At 45.3% G+C, this 16,309-nt stretch overlaps 1 protein-coding gene across 3 annotated transcripts in view; it reads left to right on the top strand.

Moving 5' to 3' along the window:
- Positions 1-16,075, top strand: part of LOC143358462 (uncharacterized) — a 93,968-nt gene extending 77,893 nt beyond the window's left edge. For 2 of the 3 annotated variants that reach the window (XM_076795634.1, XM_076795635.1), the window contains 11 exons: positions 722-1,628; positions 2,786-3,730; positions 4,445-4,696; positions 9,978-10,162; positions 10,705-10,953; positions 11,677-11,838; positions 12,364-12,649; positions 13,729-13,966; positions 14,042-14,192; positions 14,594-15,423; positions 15,668-16,075. In XM_076795634.1, the coding sequence (XP_076651749.1) occupies positions 722-1,628; positions 2,786-3,730; positions 4,445-4,696; positions 9,978-10,162; positions 10,705-10,953; positions 11,677-11,838; positions 12,364-12,649; positions 13,729-13,966; positions 14,042-14,192; positions 14,594-14,854 (3,636 nt within the window). In that variant the 3' untranslated portion in view covers positions 14,855-15,423; positions 15,668-16,075. The remainder of the gene's footprint in view (positions 1-721; positions 1,629-2,785; positions 3,731-4,444; positions 4,697-9,977; positions 10,163-10,704; positions 10,954-11,676; positions 11,839-12,363; positions 12,650-13,728; positions 13,967-14,041; positions 14,193-14,593; positions 15,424-15,667) is intronic. The other variant, XM_076795636.1, reaches the window with a different exon arrangement.
- The last annotated feature ends 234 nt before the right edge of the window (positions 16,076-16,309 follow it).

Consider the following 16,309-nt stretch of genomic DNA (forward strand, 5'->3'; position numbering starts at 1 on the left):
TAGACACTCTCTCAAGGTCACATTTTCATTTACTGTCTGTCAGGATGTGGAACCATTAAAACTGATACTGCAGTATGACTTTTATATTGTACATTCGCTTTTATAAATGAGATTGGATCGATGAAACTTGGAGAGGAAATTCTTGAAATTTTTCGAACTTCTTTATAGTGTAAATGAATTTTTCATACGAATAGTTTATATTAAAGCAGAAAATGTATGAGTTCCCTTTTATTCGTCCTCGTCTTGGATTCATGGGACTGGCGGAGGAAATCATTCTTTTGTTCCTGTGCAACTTTCTTGGAAATCCCTAGTAGCTTAAATAAATTCGTTTTTCTCTAAAGCGATTTTATGCAATAGATTAAAAACCTTGGTACGAGAAAAACCATGGCAGCTACAGTTTATATAATTTTTATGACTTTTGTAACAGTCCTCTTAGTCTCATTACCAATCCAATGAAAATAACAAAGAGTTGAAAACTCCTCACTCTCTCATTCGGTAAACGATGTGAAACCTGTTACTAATCCAACTAGAATAATAATAAGCTAAATAAAAATTTCCTAATTTGATACCGGACGTACAATTTAATGCGCCATACAACCAGGTCCATTAACACCCAAACAAGACAAAGAACCACAAAATGAACTCGCTATTTTCTGATTTAATAAAGTTAATATCTAATGTACATCACGAAAGCATGTTACTAATCTCGAGTCTTCCGCAGACAACGCTGAAGCAGCCGAAGAAGCCCGAGATCGAAGCAAAGAAGGATGACAGGAAGGACCTAAAGTACCCGTCAGGGATGGAGAAGATCGTGGACCTGCCTTTGATCACGTCAAACAACCTAATTTCGGTGATGCAACGCACCAACACACCGGAGAACGACGACACCAAGGAAAAGCCCGGCGACGTGAACGTCGAACGAATCTTAGACGCCGGTAAACCGGACAAGAAATTCGGGAACGTGGTTCGCAGTCTAGTGACCAAGAAGCTGGACAACGAGAAGCCTAAGACCGTGTCTCAACCTTCTCAGAATGGCACCAAGGTCGACTACGATGGTGCTAGAGCGGCGAGAAGGTCTCCGGAGGTCTGTAGATCAAAGAGCCAAGGATTAGACAAGGGTATCGAGTTGACGTTGACGCCGTTGACGAAAAACGACGCCGAGGATGCTGCGGAGAGCGACAGGTCCATGATCCAGGGCAAGGAGACGAACAAGATCATGGTGTCCCATGGTAACGGGGACCCCTCGCCTACGGAGCTGCGCAAGGTGGAAGGGGATCATTCCAAGAAGAAATTCAGCTGCGAGGAAAGTCGCGAGCTAGCCGGAGAGCCGGATGGCAGAGCGGATGAAGAGGAAATGACGGAACCACCAGCACTTCCGAGCAGTCCACCACCCAACATCGAAGCTAGGCCACCCCTCCAGGGCGAGAACTGCAAACCGATCATAACCACAGAGCCCAGACCTTCTTTCCTTCATGGAGCGGTGAATCCAGAGCTGAAAGCCAAGCCTGTTGTTCCACAGAAGCCGGCTAATTTTGGTGTTAAGAATCTGACTGTGGCTGATGCGAACTCGAAGAAGAGCTACGCGATGACTGCCAGTAATGCTGTGTCTAGATCCAATCAGAGTACAGGTGCGAATATTTTTTTAATTGTTCACGAATGAATCAAATTTGAAGTTCTGTAAATAATTTGCATGAATTTTTGAACAATCAACGTACGACCTGTGAAAGAAATTACAAATATTGACGTTTTGGAACTCGGCCATGTTTGAGGCTGAACAACAAGCAGTTAGCTACAGCAAGTAAAAATATTATTTTTTTAGGGTGTAGTCTGTTTCAGGTAGATATTTTTGGGCTAATTTTTACATTAGGATAGCCAATTTTTCACATAATATTTAATACTTTAAGAAAAGTGTTCTTTCACGAGGAAGGTTACACGTTTTCCTATCAGATGGCGCCACCATCCGGTTTCATGCATTCCAACCACCTTTTTCGCACAAAATAATTAAGAAAATCATTAATGGTCACAATATGCATATAATACACGAATACAGTACATCCTTGTCAAGCAAGCTACCAGAATTTGATCGTTCTTCTTCAATTTTCTTAAAAATCTAAATAAATTCAACTAAAATTCCCAGAGAAGATAAAACTCCTCTCTCTAAATTTTTTATTTAACAGCCACCGAACTCGTAAATGTTTCCAATTCCGAATAAATAAATAAAAGTACCTAATCACTCCACTACACATTTGTCCAGGTCACTTTGAGCGCACCCAGAGGCAAGCGCCATCCCAGATTCCCCAAGAACAATTTTCTGTTAAAACGCCATTAACCTAACGAATTTACCCGGCATAATCAAGAGTCAGACAGAACGACACGACATTCTCGAAATTAATTCTCGTCTTAATCCCCACGGGCTTTGGCGCAGTCTTGCGAGTTTCCTTATTACGTTCACATTTGCGGTTGTTGCTTACCGTCTCGAGGGACGACGCGTTCTCCCTATCGAAACCCAAGTCCCCATTCCAAATCAAACCTGCAGCAACCTCTACTATCTTGTCGGCTATTACACCAACCATCTAGTCGCAAGCAAAGATTCGGAAACCGTTTAATTCCCCGATAATATCAATTCCGATGCAGCGATCCGGCCGTCGCAACGAGATACCATGATTACTCATAAGACGATCGGTCGGCCGCGTTAATTCGGCTCTGTAATTAGCGGAAGCGAGCCGGGCAACCGCCCCACAGCGCCATCCAATTACCCACGTTTACGGTCGCATCCAATTCTCAGGTGCGAGTGGTCCGCCGCCGCAGGAGCAGATAAGCAGTCCTCGGCCAGCTAGCAAAGACAAGCCCGAGGACCCTGCAGATCCAACTCGCAGCGTGATTGACAGCGTATCACGGGAGCCTGACGTCAGAACCAATCAGCCCAGTAGGCTACAGAACCTCCCATCCAACCTGGACCTTGAACCTGCATCGAAATCAAGCCAGAAACCAACCTCCTCAGAACTATCTCCAGGATGCAAATCAAATCTGTCTCCGATAAATTCGCCTAGAGGCCCAGCAGCTGAAAGTGGAGATCCCGAAGATGTGGACGTTGAAGAGGAAGTCATGGACACTCAGACTCCAGCAGCGGAGTCCATTCGCTCGCCTAATAAACGAAGAATGGCCCCCAAGCCTCCAGCAGCTGAATCAATCGAGGAATTAGCTCCCAGCGCTACCTTGTTCGCAAGGAACCCCATTGCGACTTTCAAGTCGGATTGTCCAGTGGTCAGAGAGAAGGAAAAGAGGGAGAGAGCTTCCTCTTGCAGTCCCAAGTTCAGAAAAGCTGTTTCAGAGCTTCCCGATCCAACTAGCGCGCAATCTTCAGAGTCCACGTCCAGGAGGACGATTTCTCTGTCTCAAGATAGTTTAACAAACGGACAGGAGGTCAGAGAAGAGAAGAAACGAGGTAGATCGCGATTCTCTCTGAAGAGGTTCCTCAGGATGGGCTCTAGAAAGGACGTGGACATGGTGAGCGGTCATGGCTCGGCCAGGACCGACGAAATCCCGTCGACACCGCAACCAAAACCCAGACTGGAGATCATTCACCCGCTGGAACTCGACGGCGCCGCTGTCGAGGTCGTGGGCAACGACCGGATTAGCAGGATAAGCGAAGATCAACCTGATTCCTGCGGACCCAGAAGCGACGGCAGAACTACTCGATCGCCGTTGTCCCCTGGAGCCCACGCAGCCGGTGAGTATACTTTCTGATGGCTAGAGTCCTCTATTCATGGACTGGGAAGAATGGTCGACGGATTCCACGGTTTCATAACTCGCGATTTACTTGAAGCATGGATTACCTAGATCGACCAGTTTCATATCGTTGGAGGACTCCGGCATTCAGGGATCTTGGCAATTATGATTTTCATGAGGTGTCCGCGGAGTTCAATGGCCCCCGATCAATTTTTGAAATCTCTTCAAGGTTCCCGTCGATTTGTGTTTTTGTAAAATACTTCACCTTCCAAAGAGACACATTAAGTACAATACAAGAATTATATTTGATATTGAATTTATTGGTTGAATTATTTTATGGATCATCCGATGTCACATGTTCAGTACTCCTGTTAATTGAAGTACATGTGATCGCCGGGACAGTGAACGTATAAAAACCGAAGCTGTAAAGTGATTTATTGCCGAGTTAGTTTAGCAGCTCGTGGACCCCTTTCAACAATTTATTTCCGGAACCGTCTCGATCCCTAGCTGAGGTAACCGGTACGCTTAGCAACTAAAGGATCCAATGATCCACGGTTCAGCCTTTCCAGACCCACGAAGCTGGTCTAAGCTTCGCTCCCTAGACAGTGTACGCAAATACAGTTTTCCGAAAGGGGGTTTAAACTGAATTCCCCCGACCACGTGTTAAAACGGCAAGAACCCTAACATGGCTGCGATATTTCGGCGTGGTTTACAGTGAGACCGGGAAAACCACCGCCACCGCCACGGAACCAGTCCCTGGAGGATTGGCCTCGGCTGGATCCATCCAGCAAACCGGTCCGACCACCACCACCGCGCGTCGAGACCAAACAGCTTCCATCTAGGAGCGACAAGCCCTCGAAATCGTCGTCCCCGTCGTCCGTCTCCTCTTCGTCGTCTACGTCATCATCCTCCTCGTCCTGGCAGCCGGCGGCCTCGACCACCTCAGACTCGATTTACGCGAATCTGGGTAAGTTCAGGCCCATACAATGTAACTAATGGAACCACGGCAAGTCTCGATGTTGTAACAGCCATACTCACACGAATCCTCGCGCCAGCTGCTTCCTCTTTATCATTTTTTTTTTTTCATTTTTGCGACTCTTTCTATACTCCCGCGCGCGTGGTGTAATTTTACCGAGGAGTACTCGACAGTGTTGGGCATTCTTCGAATTTCGAATTAGCGCATCGAGTGGATAATTCATTTTGTTATTTAGCGCTCGAGTGGTTCGTTCGGAGAACCTTTGTTTAAATGCATAAACGATTGAACTGGTCGACTATCTTTCAGCACGTCACATTAGGCTGTATCTGTCTCCAGAAATTTATGAATTGTGTTTTTTCGTTTGGAGATTGCGAGTAATAAGGAACTTTGATTTATTTGTGAACGATGAATTGATGGATCGATGTTTGAGCATCACAAGGAAATTGAATTTATTTCCTGCGGTTTTGTCAGTCATTTTGGACGACTATTGCCCAACACTGGTGCTCGATCCTGTAACTGGATGACCGGTGGCTGACTCTCACCCCCAACCCTTTTTCGCTAATCGTTAATCTTCCTCGTTCGCCTCGTCGAGTCGACGTTCGATCGTCGTGAAGTTCCCGGGCTGCACGAGCCTCTTCACTGCGAGTAATGCGTGAGTTCACTATGAATTTTGATGCGAGACTGTGTTGTGACTTGAATAATAGGGTGACTTGCTCTAACACGGAATACCTTCGTCCTATGCAAACTTTCTGGCTAGTGATCTTGCGAAATTGGTATCGTCACGATTCTGCGGAAGGTTTTTTGGCGTTCTCCGCTAGTAACAATCGAAGAGTATAATAACAATATAGACAATACTTATTATCTCCACCGGGGTCTTCGTTCCGTAATTAATGGTGCTTTTAATATCGAATATGTTTCAAAGAGAAAAGTTGGGATTACAAAGTAAGTGGGAAATTTGTCATGATTTATCTCGCGTATTCAGTGTCACAGCAATTCACCCTAACAGAGACCAACTTCACGAAATCAGTATCGTAAGCTCGCCGTCGCACCGCGTCGTTGAAGACCTCTCGATCGAAGGAGCAATGTTTTAGTCAATCGATTATGATACTCTCGAGACCGTGTTCCGTAGCTGTGTATGCCATACGCGTTTTTTTTTTATCTACTTGTATACGACTAATCGGAGAAGAGAATTCAGTAACATGTTAACTTTCTTCTGAGACGAACTAACTGCCCTTAATCGCTAAAGACTATATTAACTATTACGATATACAAACGATTATTCACGATCCGCTGTGATACATTATGTCTTCGTATAGAGCCCGTGTTACGCATCGTGTCCCCATTCCGCGATCGCGATTCCGCCCCCGATCCGCGCGGAAAAATTGTCCCGTGTCGCGAACAGCGAACGGAATACGACAACAGAAAAGAGTGCGATCAGAAAGTTTGAGAATGGCTGACACGAATGGAAAACCACGATACAAGTTGTTATGAATCGACGCTTTGACACGCTAGTACCAACCACACACACACACACACAAACATTATCATCACACACACACACACACACAGAGCCACGTGACACACATACAAACACACACACGAACAAACATCGTTTTGTAAATAGAATGACATTTAATGATGTAACATCGAATTTCTGTGTCCTGAAATAAACGATTGTTGCTTGAAAACAAAAAAAGAGAAAGTGAACGAGGTAATAAATCGAACCAGATAGCCTTCATTTTTTTTTGGTCACGTGATGCGTATTTTGACGTTTTCTTTTGATAGATCGTGATTTGGTCGTGTTTTGTTCGTTGCACCCGCGCCGTACCACCCCCTCCCTTTCTTCTTTGTTTGACTGCCATAACGGCGGCGCGCCGTGATTATGCGCGCGTTCTCTTCATGACGAGCGAACGGAAGCCTCGATGACGCGAAACGACGAATCGAGAACCGGAAACGTGCGAATCGATTCCTTTTTTTACGATCCGTTGTTGCGACAGCGGTTCGTTTTCGGCTTGCCTCGCCGTTAACCGCATGCAAACCGATCGAACTGCGCTCTGGGAATGATCGGGATTAGTATACAGGGTGTTCGTTTGTAACCTGGTAGAACGACTCTGTGCTCGGTAAGGCTCGATTAATATTCTGGCAATTTTCGGGACGGCATCGCGCAGGTTTTTATAGTATTTATGGATATTGGAAACTGTGAATCGATGTGGCTGTTGCTCTGCTCGTACTGGGTGTTTCATTTTTCTTAATTGCGTGCCGAATATTAGAGGTACAGAGACTTTTATACTTTTTAGGTGTACAGGATTAAAATGCGACAAAAGAATATCAGTAACTCTATGTTTTTATAGTGTTTTTAGGTATTGGACTTTTGTATATTTCTGTGAAACTGTTCATGCAGAATATTTCATTTATTTCCATGGTGTACAAACAGTTTGGCATGTAGTGGTGAAGATAAATAATGCACCCTTTATGTACATATTGCAACATAATCTTCAGTAAATTTCTCTCTTTAGTAGAACGTTATCCAAGGATAATTGCAGTATTTAAAAATGATTGAGCATCAGAGAAAATTTACGAGATGTAGAATATTTACAAACTCCAAAAAATGTACAAACTTCTCCAAATTATCCGCACCCCTCAAACGAATCCAAACAACTTCAAATTCAACCGAAATTCAAACTCGAAATCCTCTGAAGGTTCCAAAAGAATCTCAAGAAACTTCGTCGCCTTACCGTAGCACAAGTACCCAATAACACCTTAGAACACTCGAAAACAGTTCTCCGGGCGACCAAAACTTTGCGTTCCACGAGTGGTACCGCAACAATCAAGCCTCGAAAACATGCAACCTATTTCCACCATTCTCCCAACACTGTTTCGATCTCTCCCATCGATCTTTGTCCATGTTTTTACATTCCTATATTTAGGAAAGTAGATCTATCAACGAGTGACTAGTCGGAATATACCTTTTCCCCATTCCCGTCCGCTGGACAAGGAATCGATTTCGCTTTTGCTCGGTCGGGCCGACAGCCGGAGGGTGGTGTATTCGAAATGGGAGGGGGTGGTGGATGATTCGTCTCATTTCTATCTGGCATCCCAACCTCCTCCTCCCCCCCCGGACCACCCTCGTCGCTGCCTGTAAATAGTAAACACGTCGGTGTGACGTTCGATCGTGGTACCATTGTGTTACGCAAGGTTTCCTTAACCGGCCTGGGTGCAACTAACGCCGCATGTATTGATTGCATATTAGCATCGTGTTTCTCCTCCCCCACTTTCCACCCCCTTATCGCCCCCTCCTCGATATCGTTGCGCGAGGGCGAGGGGGGCGAGAGAAGGGGTGTTCGCGGACTACCGGGGGGAGGGGAGGGGGTGCGGCGGTGGCGGCTTGATAACGAATGCCTGCCAATTCCAGGATTCCCGATGATCGCGCGCGCGGCAACTCCCGAGCAGCACTTAATTCGACGTGCTTCGCGCGGAATTTATAGAACTCTATTGAACCCTTTAGTCGTGTAATTACTTTCCCTCCTCTCCTACGCCACCCCCGTCCCTTTCCCCTCTTCAGGGAGAGGCGGGATGCTCCGCGTGCCTACCGTCGCAAACAAACAAATTTCGGTTGCTCGACGAGACCACGGAATTGGGCCCTCCCTCGGGAGCCGAAAACCGCATGCTTGAGTTCGAGAACGCCGATCTAGGACGGCGCCCCGACGTCCTCGAACCTCTTCGATACGGTTTCTTCGTGGTACCGATCCTGATCGAGGCTCTGCAGGGTTCAAAGGACCGACTGTACCACGCTGTTAGCGTTTTTTTACTTGTACGAATTTTTGCGAATTTTTAAGGGGACATTCTGGTTTTCCGTTTCGGCGGAAATTTTTACGAATTTTTTCCTGAAAAACTATCGAACCTTTTGTAACGGGATTTAGCACGTATCTTCATCGGTATCTGGAGTGAATGTGTGATTTTTTTCCGGGAAAAATAATCGAAATTAGGTGAGTTATTCTTTTCTGAGTAAGTTTTGAAAAACATGGGAGGTTTCGAGAATAGACGCGTTTAAATTTAATTGAAACAAATCCTTTTGAACACATATACTGGAACGGTTAAGCTCACAGAAAATGCAACAAAGGAGAAATCGATTTTTTCTAGATTCCAGACCAGAAAACCCCCTTAAGAGCCTATTTCTTGGGGGATCTGCAGTATCATTTGGTATGGCGGGATCGAGATTGTAAGAGTAATTAATTCGTGAGGTTTTGTAGCAGTTGTAGTGTTTTGGGGATGTAAGAACACGGAGATCCAGTTTGGAAGTTCAAATTTGTTCAAAGCACCAGGTTGACCTCGCTACCGGAGTGTCAATCACTGTCCCTTGTTCCTGCAAGTAGTTAGCAAGGCTCTAAGCAGCCTTACGAAAGACTTGTAAGCGGACAGCGGACGTTTATGAATTTACCGCAGTCCCTAACTCGCGAGAATCGATGGAGCGAAGGTTTTAATACTGATAGAAAAATGGCGTCACCTCAGGATTCCTTGTATTTAAGTATAGTTCCACCGAGCATTAACTGGTTTAGTCATTAAGCACATAAATCCTCTACAATTTCCCAAAGAGAGTAAAAGGTAACTTAATTTGTCAAATAAAACATTGTAAAACATCAAAAGACTTCACCGACCTATTTAAAAAATTGTTAAGACACGAAGTAAGTGTTGCAATTGATACAGAAGACGTCCACTTTGCCGAAAAATTATTGCACGAATTCTAATCATTAGATACAAGAAAATACAAGACGAACAAAGTCATTGGTCCATCTTGTACGATTTTAGTACTTGACAGATACAGCAAATGTACCCGTATATATTACATTAGTCTTTCGAACAGCAGTGAATCCAACGGGGCAAAACTTTTGGATGAAAATTGACTACCATCCAGCCATATCCCATTCCCACCCCAGCCCCATCAGAGTTCACAGTTTGGCATCGAATTTTGGGCTCCTTACAAGCTCAGGCGACTCCGTCGCAGTCCCGTGGGATTCCCTCGCTCCTCCTCGTCAGTGACCCCAGTTCCCCTTGCTCCCGAATGCTCGGTCGACCTGTACGTTTAGTCGCTTGATCCCCCAGCAAAAAGCAACCCGCTGAACTTGGGGTACTAGCGCGTTAGCGGGTCCCCAGAGTATTGCTGGAAGCGTATATCGTCCTACCGCTAGTTACCGTTAGCTAGCCTGTTTTGTGACATGCCTTGTGTCTTGTGGTACTAACCCGTGGCGCTTGACGATGGCGGACGTGCCTGCAGCAGCGGAGGATGTTACAGGTGAGGTGCGCAGCTCGTTGGCACCCTCGAAACCCCAGAGAACAGCCAGCATGAGGGACCAAGCGATCTCGCAGCCGATCCTCAAGAAACATGGATCATCCAGCCCGGCCCTCAATCAGGATTACGAGGGCGTAGTCGCCCCGGCCACCAATGCGTCCGATTCTCTGGTAATCATGCTATTAACGGGCTCTTTACGATTTTTATGGTCGTCGGGAGAAGGTGTTTAAGAATTTAGAAGCACCCTAGCTGGCCCACGGATGTTCATGGTGGACAGAATTGCCTTGGCCTTTGTCGGCGCTTTAGCAATCCCATAGAAATACCTGCAAACTAAGAGGGTACCAAAAGCCTTCCTGCAAGCTATTTAACACTGGGTCTACAGGGAACTAAAAATTACTATTTTAGATTACTTAGAAAATGACAAAAGCACGTCTATTCAAATTTTTAGCCATTTTTTAAATAGGATATGCTTAAAAAAAATAAATTTGTTGAATACTTACTTTATCACGTTGACTGCCATATATCTTTTTATTTCTCAATATTTAAGAATTTATTTTTGCGGTGGTAGACAGCGCGTGCTGAATTTGCTTAGCATCTGTGAAGATCCGTGGTCCAGCAATCCCACAGCCAATGTTCTTGTAGAGTAGGTGAGCTTCTCGCGAGAAGGAAGCGATAATAGCTAATCCTAACCGACATTCCCCGACTGTTCCAGACGTCGAACGACAGTCATGTATACGAGTGCCTTTCCAGCTCGCCGGAGTGCGACTCGAGCCTCGAGCTCCGACACGCGGTCGGATCTCATCTCAGCAGCAAGAGGAAATCCGACAGCAACGCGATGGAGACCGGTGCAGAATTCAAATTTCATCACCAGACGTTCGTCAGATCGACTTCGCTCCCGTATTGCGGCAGCGAAACCGAGAGCGAGCTGTACGCACCGTACGGTTTTTATACGGGCGATGAGGTACGATTCCGATTGTGTTATTTGGCCTAAAACGTCACTATGCGACCATACTATCGCCCAAAAATATGTAGACACTTCCTCGACCACGGCCACTTAAACGTACACTTCAATGTTGCTCCTAAAACTTTTGTGAAATAAAATTAAGGAATCGTAAAAACTGGCAATCTTTGAAGTTCTGTAATATCGTGTAAAAAAAAATCTTAGAATACTCTAACTGGGCTCATTTTAAAGGGTCAAGTTTTCAGTTTCATGTTCCTAAAATCTGATTTTGGAACGTATCTTTCCTGTTATATAACGAAGCGAGAATTCCGAGATGACCGCTAGCTATCCCGACAGCTGCTACATTGACCGAAAAAATGCATACGCTGCTGAATAATAAAGTTACATCGAGTTTTACGGCCAGTGTGACCTACAGTTGGAATAGATTGGATCTGAGGATCAAGTTCGGGCTCCCCACCAGCGGCTGCGAGCGCTGACACGCCCACTTTAGTGCTCGGTGGGCGTGGCTTTCACTTCGAACGTTCTTCTCGCGATTTGAGACTTTTTTTAAAATTTAAGTTAATTGCAGGAAACGCTTAGACACGCTTAGAATGCGTAAGGATAAGTGATTAAGGAGAGGCGGCCGAGTATTTTCGTGTTAATAAAGACGGCTACGATATAGTTTTTCTCTGTAGACGGTCCTATAGGTCGCCCGGAATTTATAATGGGATTTTTAAAATTCAGGGCCCGGAGGAGGATCAAGACTGGAAGAGCAAGGACGACGAATTAAGGATAAGCCGATTGAGGCAACGCAGAGGTCGCAGCATAGTTCATCGGAGCCTCGAGGATAATTACGGAGCGGTGGTGGTCGCGAACCACGAAGCACTCGCCCAGTTTCTCGAACAGGTATCCGTCATTCTTTCATTCCTCAAGAACCTCCAATCTTGCCATTTAAATACATCGACCCTTCATGCTTTTCAACCCTTCTGAGGTTGTTCCCAAAATTTCTATATCACTCCAGTTTGTTGCAATTCAGGTGGAAAATTTGTATTTTGCATAAGGTACGTTAAAGTAGTGTTTGATTGAATTTATACCTTCAATTTCATTTTTCATGATTTAAATTATGGACCAGGGGCTAGCGAGCGAGCCAACCGAATAATTATGTTCCAACAAACACCCAAGTAATTCTGATCAGTAGTTTACACAAAATTGAACAAGATGGAGTTCGCAGCAGCTAGAATAATTTTCGCAGTAGAATTGCTGTTTTAAATTTTCGATTCGAATGAACTTTCGCGTCTATCAGACCAGTATCCCGAGCTAGTTTGGAAGGACACGATGTTTGGAGGTCGACGGTTCGTCGGCCCTGTTAAACCGCGTCGGACGGGACTCTATGCATGGGAAATGCAGACCTCCGTTTTCGATCTGTTGCAGCTGAACCAAACTCCGCAAGTGTCGACGGGTCTGCGTGCCCTGAAAAATACGAATCCCCGTCTGAGCCACTTCAGCATCGATACCAATACGTCGATCACCGTCGGTAGAAGAATATTTTATTCGGCGACGTGGAACGAGCTGAACGTCAGCCTGTGCGTCGCGTTCGATCTGGCCACACACGTGTCGAGAAAGGAATTTTATTTGGCACCTATAATCGAGTTTATAGACAGCGTACCGAAGGAAATTACTGGCGGGACGTGTCTGCCGGGGAACAAGCAGCTCGAAGGTAAACCTAGCAACCTCTCCAATATCCTCTATCCCTTTCTCCTTCCCCCTCCATCTCTTTCTTCTTCTCTATCCCTCTCTCTCTCTCTCTATGTTCTGAACTTCTATCCGATAAACGCTCTCCCGAGTTGTAAATACTTTCGCGCTATTGGCCCCCTCAATAATCGTAACCGTTCGATACCCCGAGGAAATCTTCCACCGATTATTTATCATGATTATAATCCTCTCTCTTTCTCCTACGCCAACGGGTTAATCGGTTTTAAACGCAGCCTCGCGAAACGCTTTCGAAAGCTCCGCTCGTCGCGCATTATCCCCGGCAATGCCTTCGTATTTCTGCTTCCCTTAAAGCCTCGTTAAAAATTCAAAAGGGTTTCCGTTTTCCAATGCTTCCGAGACCGTCGCAACTGTTTCGCAAACATAGAACTCATTAATCGCCAGTTTATGCGAGCTAATAGCCGACGCCCGGCGCAGGTGATAATCCCTCTTTACCGGCGCTCGATATTTATTACCGCGAGGATCGCCAAGCGGAACTCTCTTTGCTTCCTTCCGGTACGTTCCGGGCATTTATTTACAAGTTGGGGACGTTAATATGTAACCACTACTGTCCCTGCGTATCCGCCATTTTTCCTCATTTTGATATTCGCGGCTTCAGCTTTGGAATACGCTAATTAATGGTACCTGCTGGTTTGTGGAATATTCGATAATTTTAATCGCGAGCTCCCACGTGAAATATAAGTAGAAAGACTTCAATATTTCTTGCGTGAAACGGTATAAAATCCCACTGCATTCATTGCATTTAAAAACATATTAACGCTTTGAGTGCCACGTGTTCTAGAAATGAGAGACGAAATTATTTGTCCACAAATAAATTTCTGCGTTAATGCAAGATGCCTAGATTTTATTGAACCTCCAAGCACAAAGTGTCCCACCCCCTTCGGTGACGCAAGAGTTAACAAAAGAAGGTGTTACACCGCCTGCCTCGATACTTGTCGCTCCCCGGTCCCGTTCACGGAGCAACCAGAGAGGCGAGAGGCGTTTATCAAGCGATTCCGACTAAAATCGTCTCGGTTTCCATTGCAGCGACCATAACGGTGTTCCCCCGACTGCAAGTGAACACCATACAGTCGTTCGGCGCCTCCGCGAAGGAGATGCACGACGAGGGAACGATCCGCGAAGCCTCGTTCGTGCTGCTTCAATTCGTGACAGCGTTGAAGAGCCTGCAAGCACGGGGCATCGAGGAGTCCGCGAGAAGCCTGAGCAACGTGGTGCTCTGCAGGGAGGACAAGGACGCCTATTGCAGGCTGTATCTTCTTCAAGGGTCGGTAAACCTCGCGTCCGAAGAAATCACGTTCCCTCGAAATTGGTTTACTCATTGTTCGGTAACGGCTGACAGATTGAACGTAGACACGAACGAGCAGAGGGACGAGGAGAGGGTCTCCTTGTGTCGTTGCGCCCTCCTGGCGCTACAGCAGCTGAACTTAACGAGCCGGCTGCCTTTGATTCAGGAATTGCTGATGAGGGAGAAAGCCGTCACCTTGTCTCAGGTAGGAAACGAGCGCGGCAGAATTAATCAGGAATTAACGCAACGAACCTAATCACCCGTAATCGCGGCTCGCGGCTCTGCATACGCAATGACGGATAGATTCAATAACTTCCAAAGGAGGCTATAACAATTCGGCGTGGAACCGACAATCTCCAGAATTTTTGGTTGGACCCTACACGTTCCAGGCTATCGGGGAACGTCAGTAAATAAGAAAACTAATTTTAGGAAGCCCCGTACGTTCCTCATTTAAATACCTTCACTTGGAACCGGCTCCCCTTTGGCAAAGTTTAATATAAAGTTTCCGAGCGGAGGTTGTTGGGTGCAGAGGGGTCCGAAGCTTTTATCCAGCTCCCCGAGGTTCTCTTGTAGAAAGGTAGATCCTGAAACGTGTTCTTTGTGCAGGTGAAGTCGGTTCTCGAGTTTTCTCTATGGGGTCCAGCGGACGTGACCCTAGGAGGACCACGCGAGAGGGAAGTCACCCTTCAAAGATGGCTCGATCTGGAGAGAGCGAACGTTCTGCATGCACTGGTCAGGACCAGGTCATCCCTGACTGTCACGGACGAGTACCAGCTATTGTTCCTGGTTCGAACCAGCGCGAAAATCATGAGCGAGGCGTCGCTGCTCCTGGACGAGCAGCGAAACCGTTTGGCTCGCGTTCGATAATCCGGAAAATGTACAAACGTTTAGTAGGACATTCGTTAACCGATTATCTGAATTAGACCGCGGATCTTTATACAGAACAAAAATTGTCTTTGGAAGTGGAAATTATTTTCATCTTTTTACTACTTCAAATATCATCTATTCATTTCTTCATTGTAGATGCGTAAGATCCACAGTCTGATCATAATTGTATATTTAAGAGCATTCTCTGCCTCATAGCCTTACATGTACAAAGCGAAATGACAAATTAATTTATTGCCTTCTTGATCAACCCCCTCGGACCACCATTTATTTATTTCCTCCAATTTTTCTATTCCTATTATGTATGTACGTGAGAAAAAGTCTGCGAATGTTTGTATATTGTTGCATATTTTTCATTCAAGCGTTAACCCACTTTAACCCAATTTTTGTCAAGCCGGAATAAAACGTGTACAGCTTCAATGGGTTGGAAAAAATATATTGTAATTAAGTTCTATAAGCGACATTATTTATATTTTTCCCCTTCTATGGCAATTAGTATCTTTTTCAGCGATGATTGTCATATCCACCGTAACCGGGGAACAGTGAATGCGGTTTAACCCTTAGCACTCGAATGGTGACTGTAAGGCACCACTAAAAATTGCTGTATCGTTATTCAAAATATTTTTTACATTATTAAATTGGTTTGTATTTAATAAATTACTAAACATTTCGGTATTGTACGAGTAAATTGCACCATTCTCGTATGTATAACATGAAAAAATATGTATAGAAGGGCAATATTCTAGGTCAGAAGAAATGTTTCGTTTTGGAGTTAAAATAGCTTCGAGTGCAAAGGGTTAATTTTATGTTGCAAATTGTGTCCGGCCTGGTAGTCCTGGGGGGGTTGAGCCGGTCAATCGAGATCCTACTGCAAATTGCGAGCCGTCGAAACGTTCCGTTTTAGGGTGTGTATCGAATGGCGACTCGTTTGTCGAGATTGAACGACACATCGCGGTGTAGAGATCGATGGAAATTTATTGGCCGCCGTAAACGGTGCACGCGGATTATGTCATTGCGAACGGTAGGAATTTAAGTACGTGCCAATGCTCAATTCTGGCGGCCGATATACATACATACATACGCCGCAACGATCGATTCCGCAGGAAGACTACTCTCTGTATGTACATGTTTCATTTGTAATTCTACCCCCTGTACCATTAATATTGCTAAGAATTTGTATAAAATAAACCTTGTGGCCAAAAACCGTTCACCTCTTCGCCCCTCCCTTTGCAAATAATATACTTCACGTATTACGGCTAAAAAATGGTAACATTTGCCACAAACCTGAATTTTTATCTGAAAATTTTCCCTCATCCTTTGGTCACTTTATTGTCGATACTTTTAGCGTTAAGAGCATAGCCAGAACACCACACGTCACTTTCATGTTTAACAACAATTGCGTCGAACAAGTTATTATGGTTGTGCACGATCTGAATT

Source organism: Halictus rubicundus, chromosome 10, assembly GCF_050948215.1.
Source record: "Halictus rubicundus isolate RS-2024b chromosome 10, iyHalRubi1_principal, whole genome shotgun sequence".
Classification (NCBI taxonomy): Eukaryota; Metazoa; Arthropoda; class Insecta; order Hymenoptera; family Halictidae; genus Halictus; species Halictus rubicundus.